General features: G+C 40.3%; 1 protein-coding gene across 1 annotated transcript in view; it reads left to right on the forward strand.

Annotated features, from left to right (window-relative positions):
• The window catches only part of SLC9A8 (solute carrier family 9 member A8), a 65876-nt gene that overhangs the window by 34153 nt on the left and 9407 nt on the right, over window positions 1-22316 (forward strand). The window contains exons 6-14 of the mRNA XM_006018149.3: window positions 832-933; window positions 2243-2277; window positions 5668-5811; window positions 7910-8048; window positions 10573-10678; window positions 15765-15881; window positions 18004-18086; window positions 20224-20335; window positions 21033-21253. Of these exons, the coding sequence (XP_006018211.1) occupies window positions 832-933; window positions 2243-2277; window positions 5668-5811; window positions 7910-8048; window positions 10573-10678; window positions 15765-15881; window positions 18004-18086; window positions 20224-20335; window positions 21033-21253 (1059 nt within the window). The remainder of the gene's footprint in view (window positions 1-831; window positions 934-2242; window positions 2278-5667; window positions 5812-7909; window positions 8049-10572; window positions 10679-15764; window positions 15882-18003; window positions 18087-20223; window positions 20336-21032; window positions 21254-22316) is intronic.

Below are 22316 nucleotides of genomic sequence, written 5' to 3' on the forward strand. Positions count from 1 at the left end.
TAATTAGGATATGGGCATTATAATAAAAAATCCTCTTTGTGTTATGAAAAAGCAGATGGATTTTGTGATTGCAGCATGACAAGAAGGAGAAGTATGTTTAATTGATCTGCTCTGTTGTTGTATCTTAAATTTTAGTGAAGTTTTAATTCCAAAATTAATGGCAGCTAGGACTTCTAGTATCATTGTGGAGAGAATTATAATAATCACGCTGAACTAAATGAGAATTTGATCCTACATAACAGACCAGGAAAGAGATTAGTTTAATCTATTTTTAATTAATAACAGGAAAGTAAGATATTTGCAATGAAATGAAATCACAGCCTGAAATTCTTGGTTAGTACAAATATAAAACTGTTAATTTAAAAAGGACTGCTTAGAATTATTCTAGACTTATAATTTGAGACTGTATTTAACCTAAAGGTGTAGAATAAAATAACTGAAGCACAGAGATTCTTGAGTTAAGGCTGAAGCTCTGTTCTTAGGGGTGGTGGATGAAAACCTAGGCTTGCCATCTTTGCATAGTTTTAATGTTCATGCAGCGCTGTTAGTGCACAAAGAGCAAGCCTTGAAATGTCTTTACCAATCTGTCTGAGTAAAGATACATTACTGTGGATCTATTGAACTCAAGCCAATCAAGTGTTAAGCACAGATAACCAAACAATTGAAGCTTGCTATTTCTGTTGCTTTACTGCTGTTTAGCTGTCTCACTGAAGGACCAAAGAGCCTCAGTTGTGGCCCAGAACGCTTGGTAGTGTACAGGCACAGAGCAAAAAAACTATCCCTCTGCAATGCCTTTTCACTCATTCACTTTATCTTGCTTTTGTGTTTTAGGGTAACTTCTTTCAGAATATTGGTTCCATCACCCTATTTTCCGTATTTGGCACAGCTATTTCAGCCTTCATCGTAGGAGGAGGAATTTACTTCCTGGGTCAGGTAAGAGAAACATCCTTGAAATGACTGCTTTTTTTTTACAGGAAAGAATAGTAACGATCACACAAATAGGAGCCTATTTGTGCCCCCACACGATGAGTTACCAGGTATTTCTCGCCTAACTTACCTCACTTGCAAGTTAGCTCATGAAATTGAGCTTTTTGAAGGATGAAATAGATTCATAGATGCTAGGGTCGGAAAGGACCTCAGCAGATCATCAAGTCCGGCCCCTTGCCCTGGGCAGGAAAGAGGGCTGGGGGCAGATGACCCCAGGCAGATGCCTATCCAGCCTTCTCTTAAAGACCTCCAAGGTAGGGGAGAGCACCACCTCCCTTGGGAGCCCATTCCAAATTCTGGCCACCCTTACCATGAAGAAGTTTTTCCTGATATCTAGACTAAATCTGCTCTCTGTCAGTTTATGACCATTGTTCCTTGTTACCTCAAGAGGTACCCTGGTGAACAGAGCATCTCCGATCCCTTGCTGCGTCCCCCTAATGAATTTGTAGGCGGCCACAAGATCACCTCTCAGCCTTCTCTTGTGGAAGCTGAAGAGGCCCGGGTCCCTCAGTCTCTTCTCATAGGGCTTGTTCTGTAAGCCCCTAACCATACGAGTGGCCCTCCTCTGGATCTCAAGTCTATCAACATCCTTCTTGAAGTACGGTGCCCAAAACTGGACTCAGTACTCCAACTGTGGTCTGACCAATGCCACATAGAGGGAAAGTATCACCTCCTTGGATATGTGTCATGCATCTGCTGATGCATGATAAAGTGCGGTTAGCTTTGCTGATGATTTTGTTACACTGACAACTCATGTTCATCTTGGAGTCCACTATGACTCCAAGATCCCTTTCCACTTCTGTGCTGCTGAGATAGGTGGATCCAGGTGGAAGAACTTATTACACAGAAGGATTACAGTTAATTGCTGGTACATAAATGCAGCAGGAGCTACAGTAAAGAATTGAGCAAAGGAATGGCAGCCTGAGACCTCTTTAATTTCTAGTTTTAGGATTGTTGATGACTCACTGCATAGCTTGGATAAATTCATTTAATCTTTTATTTCTCTCTCAGTTTCTTATTTATATATCTGAGCTAACAATAGTTCCCTGTCTCACAGCCGCTTTATAAACTCTCCCTAGAATTCATAGAAATTTTGATTCTAAAGTATGTAAATGTTTTGTTAAGATTTTCATCATAACTTTAGTTTATTCAAATGGATTAAAATGCAGTTTGAAACCATCTGATGTTTGAATACTAAATAAATGTATGCTTAGTGAAAAATAATGGAAACATAGCTGATTTTTTTTTCTTTTAGGCAGAAGTAATTTATAAACTCAACATGACAGACAGGTAAGTTCTTGGTAAAATTGCCTAGTATGTCATACAGGGCATTCTTCAAAGTAAATACAGCTTGTATAGTAATTCATTGGGATTAACATTTTAACCTTTCTGATGCCTTTTCCCAAGTGAAGTGTATAAAGGCTCCCTAACTCAAAACATTCATCATCAATGGGACTATTAAGATAAGGGAAATACAACAATGAACAGTGTGTGCAAAAATGTTTTCACAGTCTTTTCCCAAATTCCTCCCCCCCAGCTTCGATACATAAAACCTCTACATGATGGTGTGCATTTGGTTAACTGGCGTAATTAAAATATCAGTAGCATAATGAAGGGGTGGGGGGCAAATGTGGCAGCAGCTCTGAACACTCGCTTAAGGGGAGAGGAGGACTGCAGAAGTAGCAGCTGCCACTGCCCAGAGCACAGAGCTGCCTCAGTAAGCCTCTAAAATACAATATGAAAAGATGGTTTTCTCATCCAGCCCTTTTCCTTAAAGAAGTAATAAATTTATAAGGATCGGTATCCCCAAATTTTTTAAGTATTTGGCAAAGGTTTGATGTTTTTTTAGAAATCCACCAAGTTACACCAGAAGTCAGATGCTGCTCTTGTTTATACTGGTGTAAGTACAGACGGAGCGGAATATTTGGCTTTAATATTTTTGTGTGGTTTTTTTATTTACTGAAGTCCACAAATCGTTTGACTAGTTGGAACCAGGCCAGGAAATGTGACAAGAAAAAACGTTCATAAATTACAGAAGTCTTCCATACCTGACTCTAGCATCTGGCTGTACACAGCTGAATGCACTCGTTACTTTGAGGGGGCTCTCTCTCTTGTCTTAGGATCTAATGAAGTATTATACTGTCATGAAATTAGGCTGTTTTGTCCTCCCTGATGGGGAACACTGTAAGTGAAGCAGATAGCAAGGTGAAACCAACATCATGAAACAACAACACAGTCTTTTATATTAGTCATGCAGTCTCTGAATAAATATTTAGCACAAAATTCCTATGTCAGGGTTTGTTATATATTCTGTCAAAATGATGAATTCCCCAATGCTTGTCTACAACTAAAACCCAGTATACTGGCATGAGGAGACCTACAGTAAAAACTAAAGTGTGACAGTTCTTCTTTATACATGACATCTGAAATGTTAAATATTGTAACAGTGAAAGCAAACTGAGTATCACCCCAGATGATAAAGCCTCTTTCAGTTTCAGCAACTTTAATAGCATGACAGTGGATTTGAGCTGTGCCAAAGTTAATTTATCAAGTAACTGCCTAGGATAGGTTTTGCATTGTTAATAAGGTTTTCTACGGTTTGTTCATTCTCTATTGTTGCACAGCTCTGATTTGGACTGACATATATCAAAGAACTGTTTCTGTTGCATATCGAAGAACCATTATGCAGTGTTCTTCTTTTTTATTTTTGTGGGACATCTTGATGAGATGCTTGGGGTGAGGTGTATTGTTCCTACCACTTTATAATTCAGTCAGTAGTGTAAAAATGTCTCTTAGTTTATGTTTGTCTGTCGCATTCATTACAAAGTTATCCTTATAGCCTTTAAATGTAGCATTTAGCACAAGTTATTAGGGCTAATGGAAAACTCAGAGTATGAAGGATCCCTATTTCATGAAGCTCTATTAACAGATCTTCTGTATTTAACAGTTGATCCTTTCTCCCAGTAAGCAAACAACACTTTTCTGATTTATGCATTGTTGATCAACTGTTTGTTAATGGGTTTCTGCAAAATAATCTGTAGTAATCCAAAGATATGTACAGTGTTTTGTAGGGCTGTACAAGGCTTCGGACTGTGCTTTGGATCCGGAGAAGCTTCAGATGCTTCTGCGTCCGAAGCAGCACGTCCGGATCGAAGCACTGGCATCATTAGGCTTTCCGAAGTGTTTCAGAGCTTCCGAAGCGCTTCGGAAAAGCTTCAGAGATCCGGCCATAGGGTATAATGGGGAATCAATTAAATATTTATAACTTTGTTGTTTTTTGTCTAATTTGGATTAAATATGCAGGGGTGGTAGCCTCTGCTGAGAGCATGAAGCCTGCCATGTATCAAGAAGATTGGTGCAGAGGTTCAGGGGGAACCACACCCCACATTTGTGAAAGCAAAACTCATGTCATGTCTATGTGTTACAACACAGTGGGGTGAAAACTGCAGGGGTGGTGGCCCCTGGTGAAGCCACAAAGCCTGCCAAGTTTCAAGAAGATCGGTGCAGGGGTTTGGAGGGAACTGCACCTCAAGCTGCTGACAGGCAAAACTCGTGACATAGATGACCCTGTGTGTGTTAAGGTGCAGCGGGCTAAAAGCCGCGGGGGTGGGGGCCCCTACGGAGGCCACGAAGCCTGCCAGCTGTCAAGGCGGTAGGTGCAGGGGTTCTGGGGCCTTGCACCTCTGGCTGCTGACAGGCAAAACCCGTGTCATGGGTGCTTATGCAACTGTGGCTGTCTGGGGGGGTGGGCTCGACACTACTGCAGGCCTGACTGCTAAGCTGCTGTGTTACAAGTTACCAATCAATCATGATTCACTCAGGGACCAGCTCAATACACAGTTGCTAGCTGACGTAACCAGTTAATTAACATCAATTAACACCTACAAAACCAGAGACTAAAGAGAGGAAATAATCAATACAGACAATCAACTGCCCCAAGACAGAGACAGACACAGTTGCACAAACACCCATGTCACGAGTTTTGCCTGTCAGCAGCTTGAGGTGCAGTTCCCCCCAAACCCTTGCACTTACCTCCTTGAAACTTGGCCAGCTTTGTGGCCTGAGCAGGGGCTACCACCCCTGCAGTTTTCAGCCCGCTGCGCCTACACACACAGGGTCATCTGTGTCACGAGTTTTGCCTGTCAGCAGCTTGGGGTGCAGTTCCCCCCAAACCTCTGCACCTTTCAACTTGAAACCTGGCAGGCTTTGTGGCCTCACCAGGGGCCACCACCCCTGCAGTTTTTCACCCCACTGTGGTGTAACACGTAGACGTGACATGAGTTTTGCTTTCAAGAATGTGGGGTGCGGTTCCCCCCGAACCCCTGCACTGATCTTCTTGAAACGTGGCAGGCTTTATGCTCTCAACAGAGGCTACCACCCCTGCAAGTTTCATCCAAATCAGACCAAAAACAGCAAAGTTATAGATATTTCATTGCTTCCCCATTATACCCTATGGCCAGATCTCCAAGGTGGCTCCGAAGCTTTGGAGCCACTTCGGCCAGATCGAAGTGGAAACCTGGTCTAGAGCTCCAGGTCGGATTGCTGCCATCCAAAGCAGCCAGATCTGAAGCCAGACCGCATAGCTACCTACTAGCGCAGGCCTAGTGTTTTGCTATTGCTTATTATTGTCTAATATGTTATACATTTACATTTTCTTTTCTTTTCTTTTTGTTTTCACAGTTTTGCATTTGGATCCTTAATATCTGCAGTTGACCCAGTGGCTACTATTGCCATCTTCAATGCTCTTAATGTAGATCCTGTGCTTAACATGTTGGTGTTTGGAGAAAGTATTCTTAATGATGCAGTCTCCATTGTCCTGACAAAGTAAGTACAGTCAAACTATGTGTTTGTGAAACAAAGGAAACAGCAGTTATATAGTAATTATTAATAGTCATTGAATTTGAATTTGGATGTAGGGCACCCTCTTAGTTTACCATAAAGGTGCTTTCTTTTACCTTGTAGCTCTAATGGATTTTGTTACTGATTTCTTTATAAAATGCAACCCCTTTGATTTTTTCATAAAAAACTATATAGATAGAAGGTAGAAAATACATAATGATTTTGATTTAATATTGTGGAGTTGCTTGTGTGTATGGCCAGCAGTTATAATTAGGGGCTAGTCACTCTCATCTCGATCCTATTCAAAGTGCCTAGACCAATGGTTCTCAGCTTTTTTGGAATCAAGGCATCCCTCATTGAGCTTGAGACACCCCTCCATAACTTCTGCGTATTGAGTGGATGGGGGATCATCCAAGCAAGGAAAAGCCTGAGCTTATCCTTATCTGCTTAGTTTTTTCTGCTTGTCTCCTAATATCTTACAATTCCTCAGACCTCATGGTACCCCTCAAAAGATTTGATGGCACACCCAGCACCCTGGCCGAGATCAGAGGCCTAGCCGCTCCACACATTTATGCTAGTTAGTTTACAGCAGTTTTATACACCAATGTAAACAACAGTATCCAGAAGGGAGAGATGAGCAGCTATTCTGGAGTAAATGCATGCTGTAGTCTATGTGGCAGGGGAGCAGGTAACAGGCTATTTGTCTTGAACAAACATTACCTTCAAATAAGCTGTAGACATAACACTTGAATTGGTGTAGTTTTATTCCCAATAATTCTGCACTTGATTTAGATAAGTCACAGCAATGTAGGGCTGTATGTTGTGTCCATTCGTTATTTTACATGTGTGTAAAAGCTGAATACACTGAGATGAACTTATTCTATATCCAAGTCATTATTATTATTGTGATCACATTTAGCCTAAGAGTATCTCATCCATACAGTGCAGATCTACTATGAAAATTACCTTAAAAATGTGTTTGTGGGATTCCATCTGTGTTGTATCTCATTGACCCAAGATTTGATTCATTCAGTTTACAAGTTCAGATGTGTCACTTTTTTCTCCTACTTGTCCTGAGTGTGAGAACCAAAGTGTTCTTTATTGCTCATGTAGATTTTTGTTACCAGACACTGCTCTCATTGCTCCCTTTTTGACTTTGTGGTCATTAGCTTATGCCACCAGCCATGCATGCAAGCCGTTGGGGTTGCACTGATGATGAGCCTGTAGTTAGTATTTAGGGAAGAATACTGTTGATGCTGTCTGCCAAGACAAGAGTCTTACTACTCTGTCTTAGCTGTGTTGGTCATGCAGGATTAACAGGAATAAAACCAGTAGTAGTAAGTCAGTGAATGTAATTGTGAATAGAAGAAGTAGCTCTGTTGAGTAAGAAAGTAGTATATTTACATACTACTTTTCAGGGACCAGCTGCACTCTTAGTACCTACTATATGTCCTTTTCCATAGGGCTGTGGTTCTAAGAACAGTCATAAATAATATTCTACCAGAAATCTGAATGCTGTAGCATAGTTATATTCCCTGGGATTCCAAGAGATCTCTTCTTTCCTTGAAGTTCTCTTTTTGCCCTTTTCTTGAGACTCTCCAGTTTCTGTCATGTACATTTAAATATCTGAGGGGCGCTTTTCCTGCTTGTTTGTTTTGTTTGCTCTCCTGAATAGGGAGCATGGGATCTGTCTCATTTCCTTGTCTTGACCTACGTTTTTAGAATAAAAAATGCATTATTTCTTCCCTCTTAGAAGTATGAGACCTGTTTTACTGCATAAGGCATCATCATAATGGCCTATTTATGCCATTGAGGGATGCCTCACAAAAGCAATGCTAGATTTTAAGATCTTTTAGCAGAATTAGCTTTCCCTTTGGGGATTGCACCAACACTTGATTTAATGTCTTCTGACATTCCACTTGCTGTATATATCACTGTAAATGCCTTTTAAGAGCAGTAGCAACAAAATGTAGGTTGGTTCATTGGGTTTGTTGTTTTTTTTCTCCTGAACACATTTGACTTTTCCTGATCCAGGCTTGGAATTGATAACTGTTTTCTTTCTAATTTTTAAAATTGTTCCCAGCACAGCAGAAGGTTTGACAAGAGACAATATGTCAGATGTTAGTGGATGGCAAACCTTTCTACAAGCATTGGGTTACTTTCTTAAGATGTTCTTTGGCTCTGCAGCCCTTGGCACCCTTACCGGGCTTATTTCAGCATTAATATCCTTTTTTTTTGGTCATGTAATATAAACACAGAAATTGGTAAACACAAACATTCTAACACAAATGTCATCCTGTTGTTCTCTAATATATATGCATTTTTTTTAGAGGGGGCTGACTTTACATAGGGTCTTTTTGCTGTCCAGAGATATTCTTTCACTATTTAATGTTAGTGTTCCTGGGCATATTTTAAAAACATGCATAAAAGCTTTGTTGAATGTAATTAAGGGATAAGTTACTCTAATAGCTTCTATTACATGAAATAGACTGTTATAAAATATGCTAATTGTTTTCTAAATTCATAATATATTAATTCAGTTTTCAGCACTGATCCATTTTCATCAGCATGTGTCCCAGTTTTCACATGCATAAAACATTCCATTAATTAAAAAAATAAGAAAAATGTAGTTCTCCCTTCAGGGACTTGAAAGTCAAACCAAGTCATCCATCCCTATGCATTGTATTCAGCTAGTTGAATATGGATACTGCACAGCTTGGATTTGTATGTTGAATTATATCTGTGGTTTTCCAAATCAGCTTGAATCAGTTGCTAAACAACCCAAGAGCTTTTCTACAAAGATAAGGAAGATTGCTTGTTTAAACCAGACACCTTTTTTGCTTTTGCAATCTTGTTTTACTGTTTAAAATAGAAACCACTGTGGATCATTTTTTGTAGTAATTTTATCCTACAGTTATTCACATAAACTGGGCCATGTTGTCAAACGCTTTGTTTTGTAAATGAGTGGAACTGAATGTTTCTTAAATGCAGGCACATTTGATCTTTTTACTCATTAGGATTACTCCATGAACTTTTAATTTATTCAACAACAACTTTGCAGAAGGTGGGGAAGACAGACCTTTATAAAAATGTTCTGTGTTGAATTCAGTAACCTCAAAATGAAATGAGACCAAACAGAAAAACAGTTGATTTTTTTCTGTTACATTATTATTGCTTGAGCTTCAAAATATTAATTTTATTGCTAGAGTGAAATATTTCATTGAAGCAAAGGAAATCTATAATAGTTGCCGGCAGATAGATATGATTGAAAGTTGCTGGTTCATTACCCAGGAGGAATGTGAACTTCTGTGTCTCAGACATCTAATCTTCTGAATTTTAACAAAGACGGTATGTGGAATGTTTTAAGAATGAGACAAGGGCATGATTCTTCAAATGCATGAGCATGTTTCCTTGCTGTAGATGTTATCACTGATCAGTCTTTACCTATTTGAAACCAACTAGACATCTAGCAGAGTACACAGTGGATACTGTGGAGGGTGCACTTGCCATGCCAAACACATTGGCCAAAATCTCATTTCCCTCTTTGGCAGCCATGGTGCAAATCAGCTGCATGAGGTGGAGGAGGACAGACTTGACACTGTACAAAGTCCCCGCTCATGAGGTCTGTTACAGGGGAATTACATAAGGAGATTACATTGCTTTACAGGTAGTTTGCACTGTTTGTAAAATGGGCTGTGCATTTGTTTCATGGTCTGTTCTAGCCTTTAAACTGCAAGAACAGCTATAGAATGAGTCTGGTTTTGCTTTATCACCCTGAAGAAATTAATACCCTTTTCTCCATATGAAGGTTTGACTGCAAGAACTGCAAGAACAGCTATAGAAAGAGTCTGGGTTTGCTTTATCACCCTGAAGAAATTAATACCCTTTTCTCCATATGATAATGCTCAGCACTTCAACCCCCAGCATGGCCCCACAGCTGGAACACGTGTAAAGGACCAGGGTTTGGTTCCAAATTAATTGAATTCTTGACACTGCCTCAGTAGACAGTCATTTTGCTTAGAACTTAATTTATTCCAGGATTCTTTCAGACTCCATCAGAGTCAATGGGTATTGTGCCATTGACTTAAATAGAGCCAAGATTTCACCTGTAGTAAAAGAAGGAACTACCTAGAGTATACATATGCAGTGTAAGGTTAGCTCAAATTTTCCTAGACATCAAAATACATTTCAAAAAGGATTTTATCTCCTTAAGGGAAAAAGAGGAAAAGAAATGAGACCCATTTCACTTCTGTGGAACAATATGGAATCTACCTCATATTACAATTAGAAGGCTGTCTGTGGCTTTCCTATAATGATTTTCATGCTCTTTGTTCAGCTCCTGGTAAACAGAAATTCACATCACTGTTGGAGATGTCTGTAAGTCTAAGCAGAGATGTCAGAGATTGAAAATTCCTGAAGAGGTGATCCTTCCAGATGCAGGTTTAAGTATATTGACCTGCCGCTATCCAAATTACATACACTGCGTCCAGAAGCAGTGGCCATCAGTTGCTGGAATTATCAGTCTCATAGGCTTTCACTATGAACTTCACTTAAAAACAAAAACCCTTCCACATAAGAAATTATTTCTATGCACACTTTATCCATGAAACATTTTGAAGAATTAATATTTCCTGTTCACTAGACAAATATATGAAATGAGGTGATTTGTTTTGTAATGGTTTGTAAAGATGGGAATGTTGCTTTGCCCTGCTTCTCTTACTTTTTCCATAACAGTTTGATATGTACGTGCTAAAACAGATTGATTTAAGGAAAACACCCTCCTTGGAATTTGGGATGATGATTATTTTTGCTTATCTCCCATATGGATTGGCAGAAGGCATTTCACTCTCAGGTATGGAGCAAAATTAATACATGCAACACTTTGTATTTGACTATAAGGGGTTACAGGAATTAAAATTTCTAGTGGTTTTTTCTTTTTCTGCAGCCTGGCAAGGTACATGAGGCACTTATGAGCACTGATACTAATAATTATAAGCTTTTCCATCTATAGCACTTTACAAAGTATTCATTAAGTTTCCCATGCTTGTGAACAGGATGATAATCTGATTTTAGATGCGGGAAACTGAGTCACAGTGATTCATCCAAGATCACACAGCAAATCAGTAGCATAGTTGATTGTGAAAGGATGCAGGAGCAGTAGCCAATCTTTAGTAAGCAAGAAGGGAACTATAACTCCTTTCCATTGTACGAGCAGTCTAAAAAGAGGCTAACAGAAAGCCTGATAAGAAGCCAGGGAGAGGATGTCTCAAAAATGACACCTGTGAGTATAGAGATACCCAATCTAGTTTTATGCAAGCTAGCTCGGGTATTAGTAATGGAGCTCAGCCAGATGGAGCTCAGTATGATCTAATTTACTCTGCTGAGAAGGATGTAATCAGCATGTGGAAATAAATTAGACCACGCTGATCTCCATGCTGCCACAGCTGGACTGCTACTGCTAACAACACTATCTAGGTTAAAGCTAATTAGGGTACCTACACTACACTGTAACTGTTTCTGTGACTGCAGTGTAAACATATCCAGAGTTTGATGAGAATATCTGTGAGGGTGAAAAAATAAGAGTGGTTTTGCAGTTATTTGAATAGAGCTGCAGCAGTATTATGGCTTGGCATAAATATTCAGTGTTTGTTATAATCAGTTTGGATAAGAGGCTTTTATGGTAACCAAATGTTGAACATCTGTGCAATTGTCCCTTGCCCTGTCTTTCTCAGACTAGCTCTGTATCTGCCTTGTAGCTCAAAGATTGGTAGTTTACAGCCCATGGCCTGCAGAGCCAGTTTATTTGGCCCTTAAAACTGGGGGGAAGGAAGGGGCTTAGGGCATTTTGGCAGTAGGGGATTTTTCCCAGGCAGTGGGGAGAAGCAGTGACAGTTGTGGCTGTGGCTCCAGCAGAAGTGGTCTGTTCTTGGAGATAAGCTTGATTAAAGTCCCCCTCTTCCCTCCGCTTTCCCCTGCCACACACACACACACACACACACACACATACACACACTCACTCACTCTCTCTCTCTCTCTCTCTGCAGTATGTTGCCAACCCCTGGCTTGTCAAGGACGTGCACCCAAGTGTACCTCTCTGCCAGTGCACATCTCAGCGCTTTATTAAAGTTCCCATTTTCTTGAGCACTGTGATAGGCACCTTGATAAACTTATCAGATTTGCATTCAGGGAGGTTTACCATAAAGCCAGGTGCAGTTTTTTTGGTAACAAGCTCCTGTTCAATAAAAACAGCACCGCTGTCTGTATGTACTTGCAAATTTGGTGGCTATTAAAGGTCTTTTCTCCAGAAATAATGATTAAGATACTGAAAGTCTCACAGCAATGGATTTAACTCATTGAAATATGGGTGTGCGGGCCGGGAGCGATCCGAGCCCTTTTTCGCGCCGCGTGGGCTGTGGCCAGCAGCCCGGGCACGCTGGGTCGGAGAAAACAGGCGACACGCTAGAATTAGTCACAGACGCATAATGGTTGATTTAAGATTATTTACTTACACCGAAGATGGTCGCGGTGCAGGCAGGAAAACTTGCTTGAGTTGCAGTTACAGATAGAAAAGAAGAGAGGTGGACTAGAGTTCCTTCCCGTGAACATTCTTCTAGCCCATCCGGTTGGAGGCTCTAAACCGCGAGCCCGTCGCGCCAACCGAAGAAAGTACTCGAAGAAAAGAGCTCTGAATAGACTCACACGAAGTTTGCTAGGCTCCGTGGAACTTGTGCACGCAGGGAAAAGGGATACGTTGAGGATTTCGAACGGCGACGGGGAGAGGCTAGAGGCTGATCAGGCGGAAACCGCTCAAGCTTTTTATACGGCTAGCAAGCCAATCACTAGCCGCCACGTGGGAATAATTTAGAACTAGCCAATGGTGGGGCACAAATTTGAATACGAATGGCGGGAACTCCTTGCAACGTGCATTTCTGTGCTGCAACAAAGAAATGCACCCTGCAAAGAAAGCTACTGGTGGCGGGAATTCTTTTGCACCGGGGTTCTCCTCTGCAGCAGAAAACTCCACCGTGCAAAGAAGCTGCAATTTAGCGGGAACAATTTAGCAGTGCCGAAGCACTCACAAAACAAAAATCACACCCTTGGGTTGTGACAATGGGGAGATAGAATACTGTTCACAAATAGGGATATGGGTCATATTCAGTGCAAGGCACTATATTAATTAATAATAGTTATATTGGTTAAACAGGGAATACTACATATTAGAACATTTGAAAAATAATTGCAACAGATTATAGCAACAGTGAGATTTACTGAATCATTGTCCTTCAGTACAGTTACTTAGATATTTTCTGATCAGGTGTGTGATCTGTCTGCATAATTTTTTCTTTAAACGTTCATGAATTGCGAGTAAAGCCTGTAATGCCTTCTGTTGACTTACTGATATCATAGGTGTTACAGATTCTTATAATACATTTAATATCCTTGATATGCCTGGTGTTCTAAGGGCATTAAAGATCCCTTCTTCCAGAGAACTTATGGTTAAATGGTTCAAAGTGAATGTGGGTTATTCAGTAAGGGTGCAGAGCCATTCATAGAGATCATATTGTGCTACTCATGATACAGTAACGCAAAGTGAGATGAAAGGAATAGGTGCTGCTGGCTGATAGCAAGAACATTTCATCTAGCATATGTCTTGGGGCAGTGAGCAGGTGGCTGGGGAGGAAACTGTTTTCTTAGAAGACCTCTCAAATGTGTTTTCATACAAGTGTCCCCTGTGATTACTTCCTCCTCTCGGTTTCCTCTGGCCTTGTCATCACCAGGAAAGGTTTTCTGCCATGTATTGTTTAACATATGGGAACTAACGTGGCAGATTCCTTCAGGGGAAAATTTTCACAAGCACTTAGAAAGTGGAGTTAAGTATGATGGTTCCCAAGCACGTGTGATGATTACAACCACCTTCTCCACTCCTGGATTTTACCCTGTTACTTACTTGTTAGCTAACATAGGGGTAAATGCTGTCTTTTATCCTACTGTGGACAAACTTTTTCAGTGCATATTCTAATGAGTGAATAAACATTGCTCCTTCTTGGTACTGAGTTAAAATGTGCATCTAACTTGGATATGTCACAACATAGCCTTAGCTGTGTAAGTATGCATAACTCTACCAATGTCAGTGGAGTTCCACTGATTTATGTCAAGTAACGGTGTGGCCTTCCTGGCCTATAATTACTATAATTCTGCAAGGAAAATGTGTAGTGCTAATGCAAATGTCCTAGTCTCTCTATCTGCATGCACAACTACTCTATTTGGACATGCTGTCATGTCATAAGCATGCAAATGGAAACATAAACTGTTTGAACCCAACAAAGTTTGATGTTATTTAATGCTGTCAGTAGGCTTTTGCCATGCATCTGGACTGTGCTTATATACTTGACTTGTTATCTAAACATTTTAAAACACAGAACTGTTTTTATTCCTGGTTCATTTTGGCCATTCATATAAAAAAAACACAGTAAAATATCATAAAACTAGAGTTGCATTAGTACAAGTATATGAAAAATGAGGGTTAAAAATTTTATTTCTTATTAGTTGTTCATAATAAAGACTGTTTTTAGCACAAATGTAATAATAATGGTGTAATAATAAAGCCTATAATTTGCTTGAACTTCAAAAAGTGAGTCATCAAGAGAATAAAAACTTTAAATAACCTTAGTCAGGTCATACCTCTGTTCCAAACAAAGAGTTCTTTTGATCAAACCTGGGATATTTGTTCTTGTCTCTGCCTTCCAGTTCATCTGGGCCACTCCTGTTTGGCCATGGAGCACCAGCCAGATATTGTTGGTCTTTCAAACTTCCTTTGTTTTTGGCTAAATAGGGCTCTACTCCCAAATGTCATCTTGTCCTTTTTATGATCTGCATTCCAGTTAACTTCCTCCAAGAATTGTTTAGAAACTGGGTGAGAGAAATCCATCCCGACCTTGAGGCAAGCCTGCAGAAATACTGTGAGCTACCTCATTCTTTCAAGCAGATGCTGCAGCCCACAGGTTGGAATGGCAGCTGCACAGGTGTTAGGGCAGCTGGATCTTCATAGCCTCAGTGGCTCCCACAGTTATTTGCTAATGCTAGTCCATCTGCTTGTCTAGTGTGGCCAACTTGGGGACCTCTGCAGTGTACAGGGAGTACAGAGGTCACTTTGCACAGCAGATTTATCCTCCTGTCATTATAGGCCCTATGTATTGTACTGTTTGTCCACAGCTAGAGTAAATGTTGCCCCGGGGCCAGAGTCAGGAGAAGATTTTGAATGCTCAGATTGATAATAAATTGCAGGATGTGCCTGCTTTTGCTGTCATCTTACCTCTATGTTTGTAACTGCATTGAGCTTAATGTATATGGCAGTGTGCATGCTAAACTCTGACCTCCATTTCCCATTCCTGTCTCTTGTACAAATATTGCCTGGCAGAGCAGTATATAGAGCAGGGTGACACTGTGCTGGAATCGTGCGGTTTTACAGCCCTATTGTTTGTTTGCTTCCCGTTTTGGTCTCGCCTCTTTCCAGTTCATCCTGCAAGTTAAATTTAAGGCAGGAAAAAGTCCTTGGGTTCAACATGTTGCACACTCCTCTGTCATCCTATATAAGCAAACAAGGATGTGTTGTTTTTAAAGATATGTAGAAGGCCAAATTTTACCCTTGAAAACCTCTGCATATGGATGTTAAAATGCTAGCAGAAACTTACAGCTGATTTACTCTAGAGCTTCCAGTGTTTCTGTAATGACTGGAAATGAACTGGTGCTAGCCACAATGCAAACATTTTCCCTGGAGTAGATACACCCTTCAGCTCTTGCTCTTCATTTCCAGCTGTGGAATGGAGCTAATCCTGCCTGATGGCATTGTGTGAGAAATAATTGAGCAGTGTTTGTTAAGTCACTGTGGAAGTGCTAAAATACAGTTCTCCTGTTTGATTGTTGCTTTGCATCCGCAGGTATCATGGCAATCCTGTTCTCTGGTATTGTGATGTCTCACTACACACACCATAACCTTTCTCCAGTTACACAGATTCTAATGCAGCAGACACTGAGAACCGTTGCTTTTATGTGTGGTAGGTAGTACTCGTGAATTAAAATTCAATTTGTGTGAATTGGTATCTTTGGTGGGGTAGAAAAAGAAGTGCTTGGGCTTTTATAACCATTCGTATGTCAGAGTTACATGTCTCTACCAAAAGACTTACTAACATGGAGGCTGCAAGGCAGCCTAAAGTCACCTTTACTGACATATCAGATAAAATATGCAGTAAATCTTCTCCCTCCCCCATCCTCCAGGCTCTAGCTAAGACTTGCTACAAGATTGATAACTAAATAGATCTCCTTGACTCCTTCTCCCCCTCTCCTCCTTCCCCCAGCCTATTTTTAGTTGCAGGAGACTGAATATGTCTGTATTTTTTAAAAATGTCTTTAGATCTAAAGAAGCTTTTTGGAAAAAAATAATATTTTCTTGGAAACTGGTAAAAATATACAGGAACATCTATGCAAATAGCCCAGAACTGCACTGGCAGGCTGTAGCCTTCTTTTTTTCCTTTTATGGGCCAAAATTTTAGGAAATGATGTGATTCTATATCACTTATATACCCTTATTTTTAGGGACACTTGCATGATGATAATCCATACCTTATAGAAAAAAATAGCATTTACTATCTGTTTCTGCCCTTGAAACAAAGAGCCTGCCTTGTTAGGACTAAAACAGCTGTAGTCTTATGCAAGCAAAGTAAAGCTTTTTAAGCACACTGAGTACTCTTAATAGTAACTGGACCTTGTGCTTCAAAAATAAAATCTTGTTATGAGGATGCCTTAATAATTGTTAGTGGGTGGCACTGTTACACACTTTAAAGCATAGTTTTCAGGTGTCAGAGCAGGAAAGATGCAGTCATTTTAGCGTGCAGGAGGTTATTAAGTGTTGTAATTCAGAAGAGATTAAAATATACAGTCATAGCACTTTGTAATAAATAATAACACGGTGTTGGAAAGTTTTATATAGGATTTTTAATTTTTTACAGGGACTGAACCAGGGTCCATTGAAGTCAGTGGGATTCATTTCATTAACTTCATCGTGCTTTGCATTAGGTCCATCTTCCCCAAGCAAGCAGTACCAGTGCAGATGTTTCTCTCAGTCATCTAGAGCAGCGGTTCCCAATCTGTAGTACAGGTACCACCAGTGGTATGCAGACAACCTGGCAGTGGTACACGTTAACAGATTTATTATAATTACTTTATATGACAAAATTTGCTGGTGGTACTTAAGGCTGTATATATCATTTTAAATTGGTGGTGTGCAATCTGTTAGAGTTTGGGAACCGCTGATCTAGAGTATGGTTCTGACAGCCTGACTCATGCTGCTTAGTTTACCATTGAAGGTAATTAAAATAGTCATGGAATAAGGCAGAAGAGGTCAACCTGTTGCATTCGTGCCACAAGTGGCACAGGCAGTTTCTATCTATGGTGCACAGCAGACCGGGAAGAGTGCAGGCAGTATAGACTAGGGCTGGAAGGGACCTCAGGAGATCATCGAGTCCAGCCCCCTGCCCCAGGGGCAGGAAATTAGCTAGGGTCAAAGGATCCCAGCAAGATAAGCGTACAAACGTTTCTTAAAAGAGTCTGGAGAAGGTGCTTGGAGGAAGTCTATTCCAGGCCTTGGGGTCTCAGACAGTAAAGAAGTTTTTCCTTATGTCCAGCCAAAAACGGATTTGGGGGAGTTTGTGGCCATTGGACCTTGTCATCCCTTGGGGCGCTCTGGTTTCCCCAGATCCTGATGTACACCCCTTATGTAGCAGCAGATAGGGCAGGGAGCAGAAAGCAGAGCAGCAAATCAGGCAAGAAGCACACAGTAAAGAGCAGCAAACAGTGCAACAGATCAGACAGAGATCAGAATAGTGGATTGGGCAGAGGAAGGGGATCGGAGTGGCATTTGGAGGTTACAGGACATATTGTGGAATGCCTGCCATAAAGAGTGGCCCTCACTGGAGCACAGTTATTCAACAAAAGCAAGGGTGGCAGAATCTGACCTCTTGGATCATGGCACCTAGTAACTAGACTGAGTCAAAGAAGCAATAAATACATTTTTATCCCATGTATGCAACCACCTATTATAAGGCTAGGATAAGACCCGTGTAACAGATTGATGAAATCAGCAGTTTCGTTTGAATGATTTTTGATCTCTTTCTTTTTCAGAAACATGTGTTTTTGCATTCCTTGGTATGTCAATTTTTAGTTTTCCTCACAAATTTGAAATGTCCTTTGTCATCTGGTGCATAGTAGGTATTTATTTTCCTCTGAAAGTTTTCAAATATCTCTTATAGTATTTCTAAAAACACTTTTTACAGTATGTTACAGTATTTTTTGTATTCCATAATTGTTTGCAAAAACCTGTAGCTTTAACTTGTATAAAATATATTCTGGTGTTTTGTGGGTTGTACATGTTTAATCCCCATTGGTAGAAACATAACCATATCTTCTGATTCTCCACAATAGTTTCTGCCTATGAGATCATTTGAAAAGAACTACAGAAGCCCTATTTGAGTTGAATGTTCAAATACTGTTTTCAGAATCCCAAAAGCTGTTGAGATTGTTGTAGGGAGCAGATATGCACACAGAGTTCCTGAAAAACACTTCACAATTTTTTACAGATTTTAATTAAATTGAAGAGAAGAGAAGGTTTTGGATCTTTTCTACCAATTTAGCATGAAAGATTTTAAGAAACCAAAAGTATTAGACTGCATTAATGCAATCTATAGAAACAATGTAATGCAAAGAATTCTGCCTCACTGCACACAGCCAAAGTATCACAGTTTCAAATAATTCTCTCCCACATATTTTTTTCAATGTTAGCAATAAAATTAACCCATACATGAACTTTTTACACTCCCACTCACCTCCCATAACGAGAAATACCCTTCTAGACCTGCATATTTTTCCGTTTCTACTTATTCATTTCTACCCTTTCCCACCCCCACCCTTTTTAATTTTTCTGTGTTGTGATGTTGTGAACTGTTGCTTTTAATTAATGGCACTTTGAATTGTTTCACAGAAAGCTAACACGTTTCTTTTAGCATTAGGAGTATAATATTAATTTACAAATACATAACATTCACATTTCACAGAGGGAAGAAAATGAAATATGAATCTATCCCTAGGCATGCTGATCTAGAGGGTAGCACCAAATGCTGCTGCATTTGAACCAGGAGTTCAAGAGTAACCTTGTTCAGCTGCAAGAGATTTTGAGGTGTTGGTGTCTGCTGTGGGACCTGCGAGGTTGCTCTCACTACATTACCCTTGCACACCTACCTCCCCCCCCGAACAGATGGCTACTGAGTGGAATTTCATTATCACTGGAATTTCCCTCGCAGCCCTGAGGCAATGTAGCAATTATGGCTGACTGCCAAAAAAGGAAAAAGGCACAGCCTTCATTCGGTCTAATAAAAGATATCACCTCTGTCCATGAGCCCTGATGCTTGGTTGCAGTAATTTTGAGACAGAGAAAATAGCCATTAGTCTCTTAAAGCTACCCGCACATACTGCCATGTTCTTTTACCAAAAATACTCCGGGAAGTGTTGAGGGGCTGAATTGTAGCCTGCTTGCTTGGATTTTGGTCTTTTTTCCTGAGGCATTGAGGAATTTTCTTTTTGCCTCTGAGTTGTTCCACCAGTGGGAATGATTAAAGAAGGTGGACTGCTTTGGGGCCGCCATTGGAGGAACTAAACCTCTTCTCAGATTATTCCCTGGGTTCCTTGGGATGCCTGCACGGCTTTCAGTTCAGTTGTCATTAGTAAAACTGTGTCTGACAGCCTTCAATTATGTCTATAGTTTGTGTAGTAATGATTCTGGTTTGGCTACATAGGCCCGGTGTTTAAGCATTTCAATTCTACATTAACCTAAACTGTGAGCTGCTTTAAATTGAATTACCAATGTGTCTAGTTTTGAAGAATATATAGTGAGGCTACTATGCTCCCCATACTGTTCGCGTGGCAATTGTACGTTGGAGGGCTCTGTACCAGCATTTCTCAACCTGTGGGTTGTGACCCAAAAGTGAGTCACAAGAATATATGAAAGGGTCACAAACAAACTTTAAAAAATGGATTCTTCTTTAAAGGAGAAAAACATGGGAGACTGTGGGTTTTCCATTGCAGGCTGGTGGAGTTCCAGCCTGCAAGGGGCTGCTTGAGGCCCCCTGTACCCTATACTGCCTCCCAGGAGTCAGGGTTGGGAGTGAGGGGCGCTGGCAGGGCCAGGAGGCTGTTTTGTACTTAAATTATTTACTGGGTTGGGACTGGCCATCAGTGTTTACAAATGAGGCCTGGTACAGAAAGGTAGAGAACCATTGCTCTGTAGGGTATGGATATAATGCACTAAATAGCCTTTCACTTATTAAATTACTTCCTTGCTATTTACAGGTGCTTGTCCTGCTTGGCAGAGCAGTGAATATTTTTCCACTTTCGTACCTGATCAACTTCTTTCGTGATCATAAAATCACCCCTAAAATGATGTTCATTATGTGGTTTAGTGGTAAGTCTAAGTGCAGAGTATACATCAGGGGGTGGCAACATATGGCCCATGGACTAGATCCAGCCCACAGCAGCTCCTAGGCTTGCCATCTTCAGTTTAGTCTCTGCTGCAGCAGAGGTGGCATCGCCAGAGTCTTAGCACCTGCTTTTTTTTCTATCTGTTTCCTTCACAGCATCTGCTAGACACTGGGGAGGTGCAGGGGCACAGTCCACAGTGGGAGATGAGTCACAAGTGGTGGCCTGCAGTTGCCAACCCCTGGTATACAGGATTGAAAAAAATGGCATTGTGTTTCATTGTACTAGCTCCTCTGCAACAGATCATGTCCTGTGGGTGGAGCAAAACTAAAGTGAACATTTCTGTGCTTCTCAAACCTAAGTCCAGCAGAACTTATCCTTATCATGGAGGCCCATGTGGAGATAGTCCAGCCAGAATGATTCTGCAAAGCTGCTGCTTTTACAGTACCCTGTTTGGAGATCCAGAGCCTGATAGATTTAATTTATTTAAAGCTCGGTTGTTTAGAAAGCCAGTCAGGTGCTCAGGATGATGGCCACAGTGTAAGGACCTATATGGCCTTAAAACGTATGTTTAGAAGAAGAGATTTCCAATGTGTTAAACACCATGGTGAGTGAAGAAAATGGTGAGAACAAATCCTGAGGTTAATGAATGACCTTTCCTTTGATATATAAACTCTTGCCAGGTTTACGTGGAGCAATTCCATATGCCCTGAGCCTTCATTTGGGCCTAGAACCAATAGAGAAGCGACAGCTCATTGGGACCACAACAATCATCATTGTGTTATTCACAATTTTGTTGTTGGGAGGAGGAACTATGCCCCTGATCAGACTGATTGATATTGAAGACTCCAAAGCACGAAGGAGGAACAAGAAGGATATTACCCTCAGCAAGACTGAAAAGATGGTTTGTTCCTTTCTTATGTTTCCCATGTTTAAAAATGAATTGCCTGGTTTTTCCCTTTAATTTGCATAGTAAGGATCAATACATAGTAAATATACAGTGACATTTTCTACTGGAAAAAATTTAATGAAATAATACACTAGAGTATAAAAATCATCATTTACAAATCCTGTAAAAGCATAACTAAACCAATATTTATGTGATCAGTTCTGTTCATACACAGGGATTTGACATTATGATTGACCTAGTCTAATTTTAAATTGATTGATTGAAAGTACAGCCATCCCCATAAAAACACAGGGCAGAAGATAAGAGAATGGGCTGAGTCGTATACAAATGGAAAATAACTAATAAAAAATATCATAGCTACCCAAAGACCCTTGCCCAGCATAATTGTGATTCACATTCTTCAGGAGGCCAAGGGGCACATTAATCATAAGAGGCAGATGGAAGTTTTTAAAAAACAGTTCAAAATAAATCAGAGGTTATGAAAAGATGGTAGAGATGGCATCCGTATAACTAGAGCTTATTTTAACACAATATCTTGGCTAATCTGAAGTACTGCAGAATTCTGTCCAAACGTTAGCTCTAATTGCACCTAAAACTTCACATTGTCTTTGGCACAATTAGTGATTAGAGAGAGCATAACTGTATCCCAGAAGACTTGTCTCCATTCCCATGCTGCAGCCAACATACATGTAAGTTAGCTGCAGTGAGGAATAATTCAGTCCTGCACAAAATGTCAAGGCCTTTACATTCCTCAGAGTCAGTTGACCTGTAACTTCTGTTTTACTTTTTGAGGAGACCCATGCTACAATGTCATTGTCATTTAGACAGTTTGAGAACCCACTGCGTCATCGCCACTATCTAATTAACATTATAATCACCTCTGCTAATTGTATCAAAGTATTGTAGCTTCGTACAATGAGCTGTTAATATTTCTAGATAAACTTGTCTTTAAAGTTATTTGACATTGCTAGCATATGAGGTTTCCCTTGTTGCACTGTAAAATAAAGAACATTTGAGTCTCTAAAGTTGCAGCGTTAGTGGGGGATGAAATGAAAAT

This window comes from Alligator sinensis, unplaced genomic scaffold (assembly GCF_000455745.1).
Source record: "Alligator sinensis unplaced genomic scaffold, ASM45574v1 scaffold115_1, whole genome shotgun sequence".
Taxonomy (NCBI): domain Eukaryota; kingdom Metazoa; phylum Chordata; order Crocodylia; family Alligatoridae; genus Alligator; species Alligator sinensis.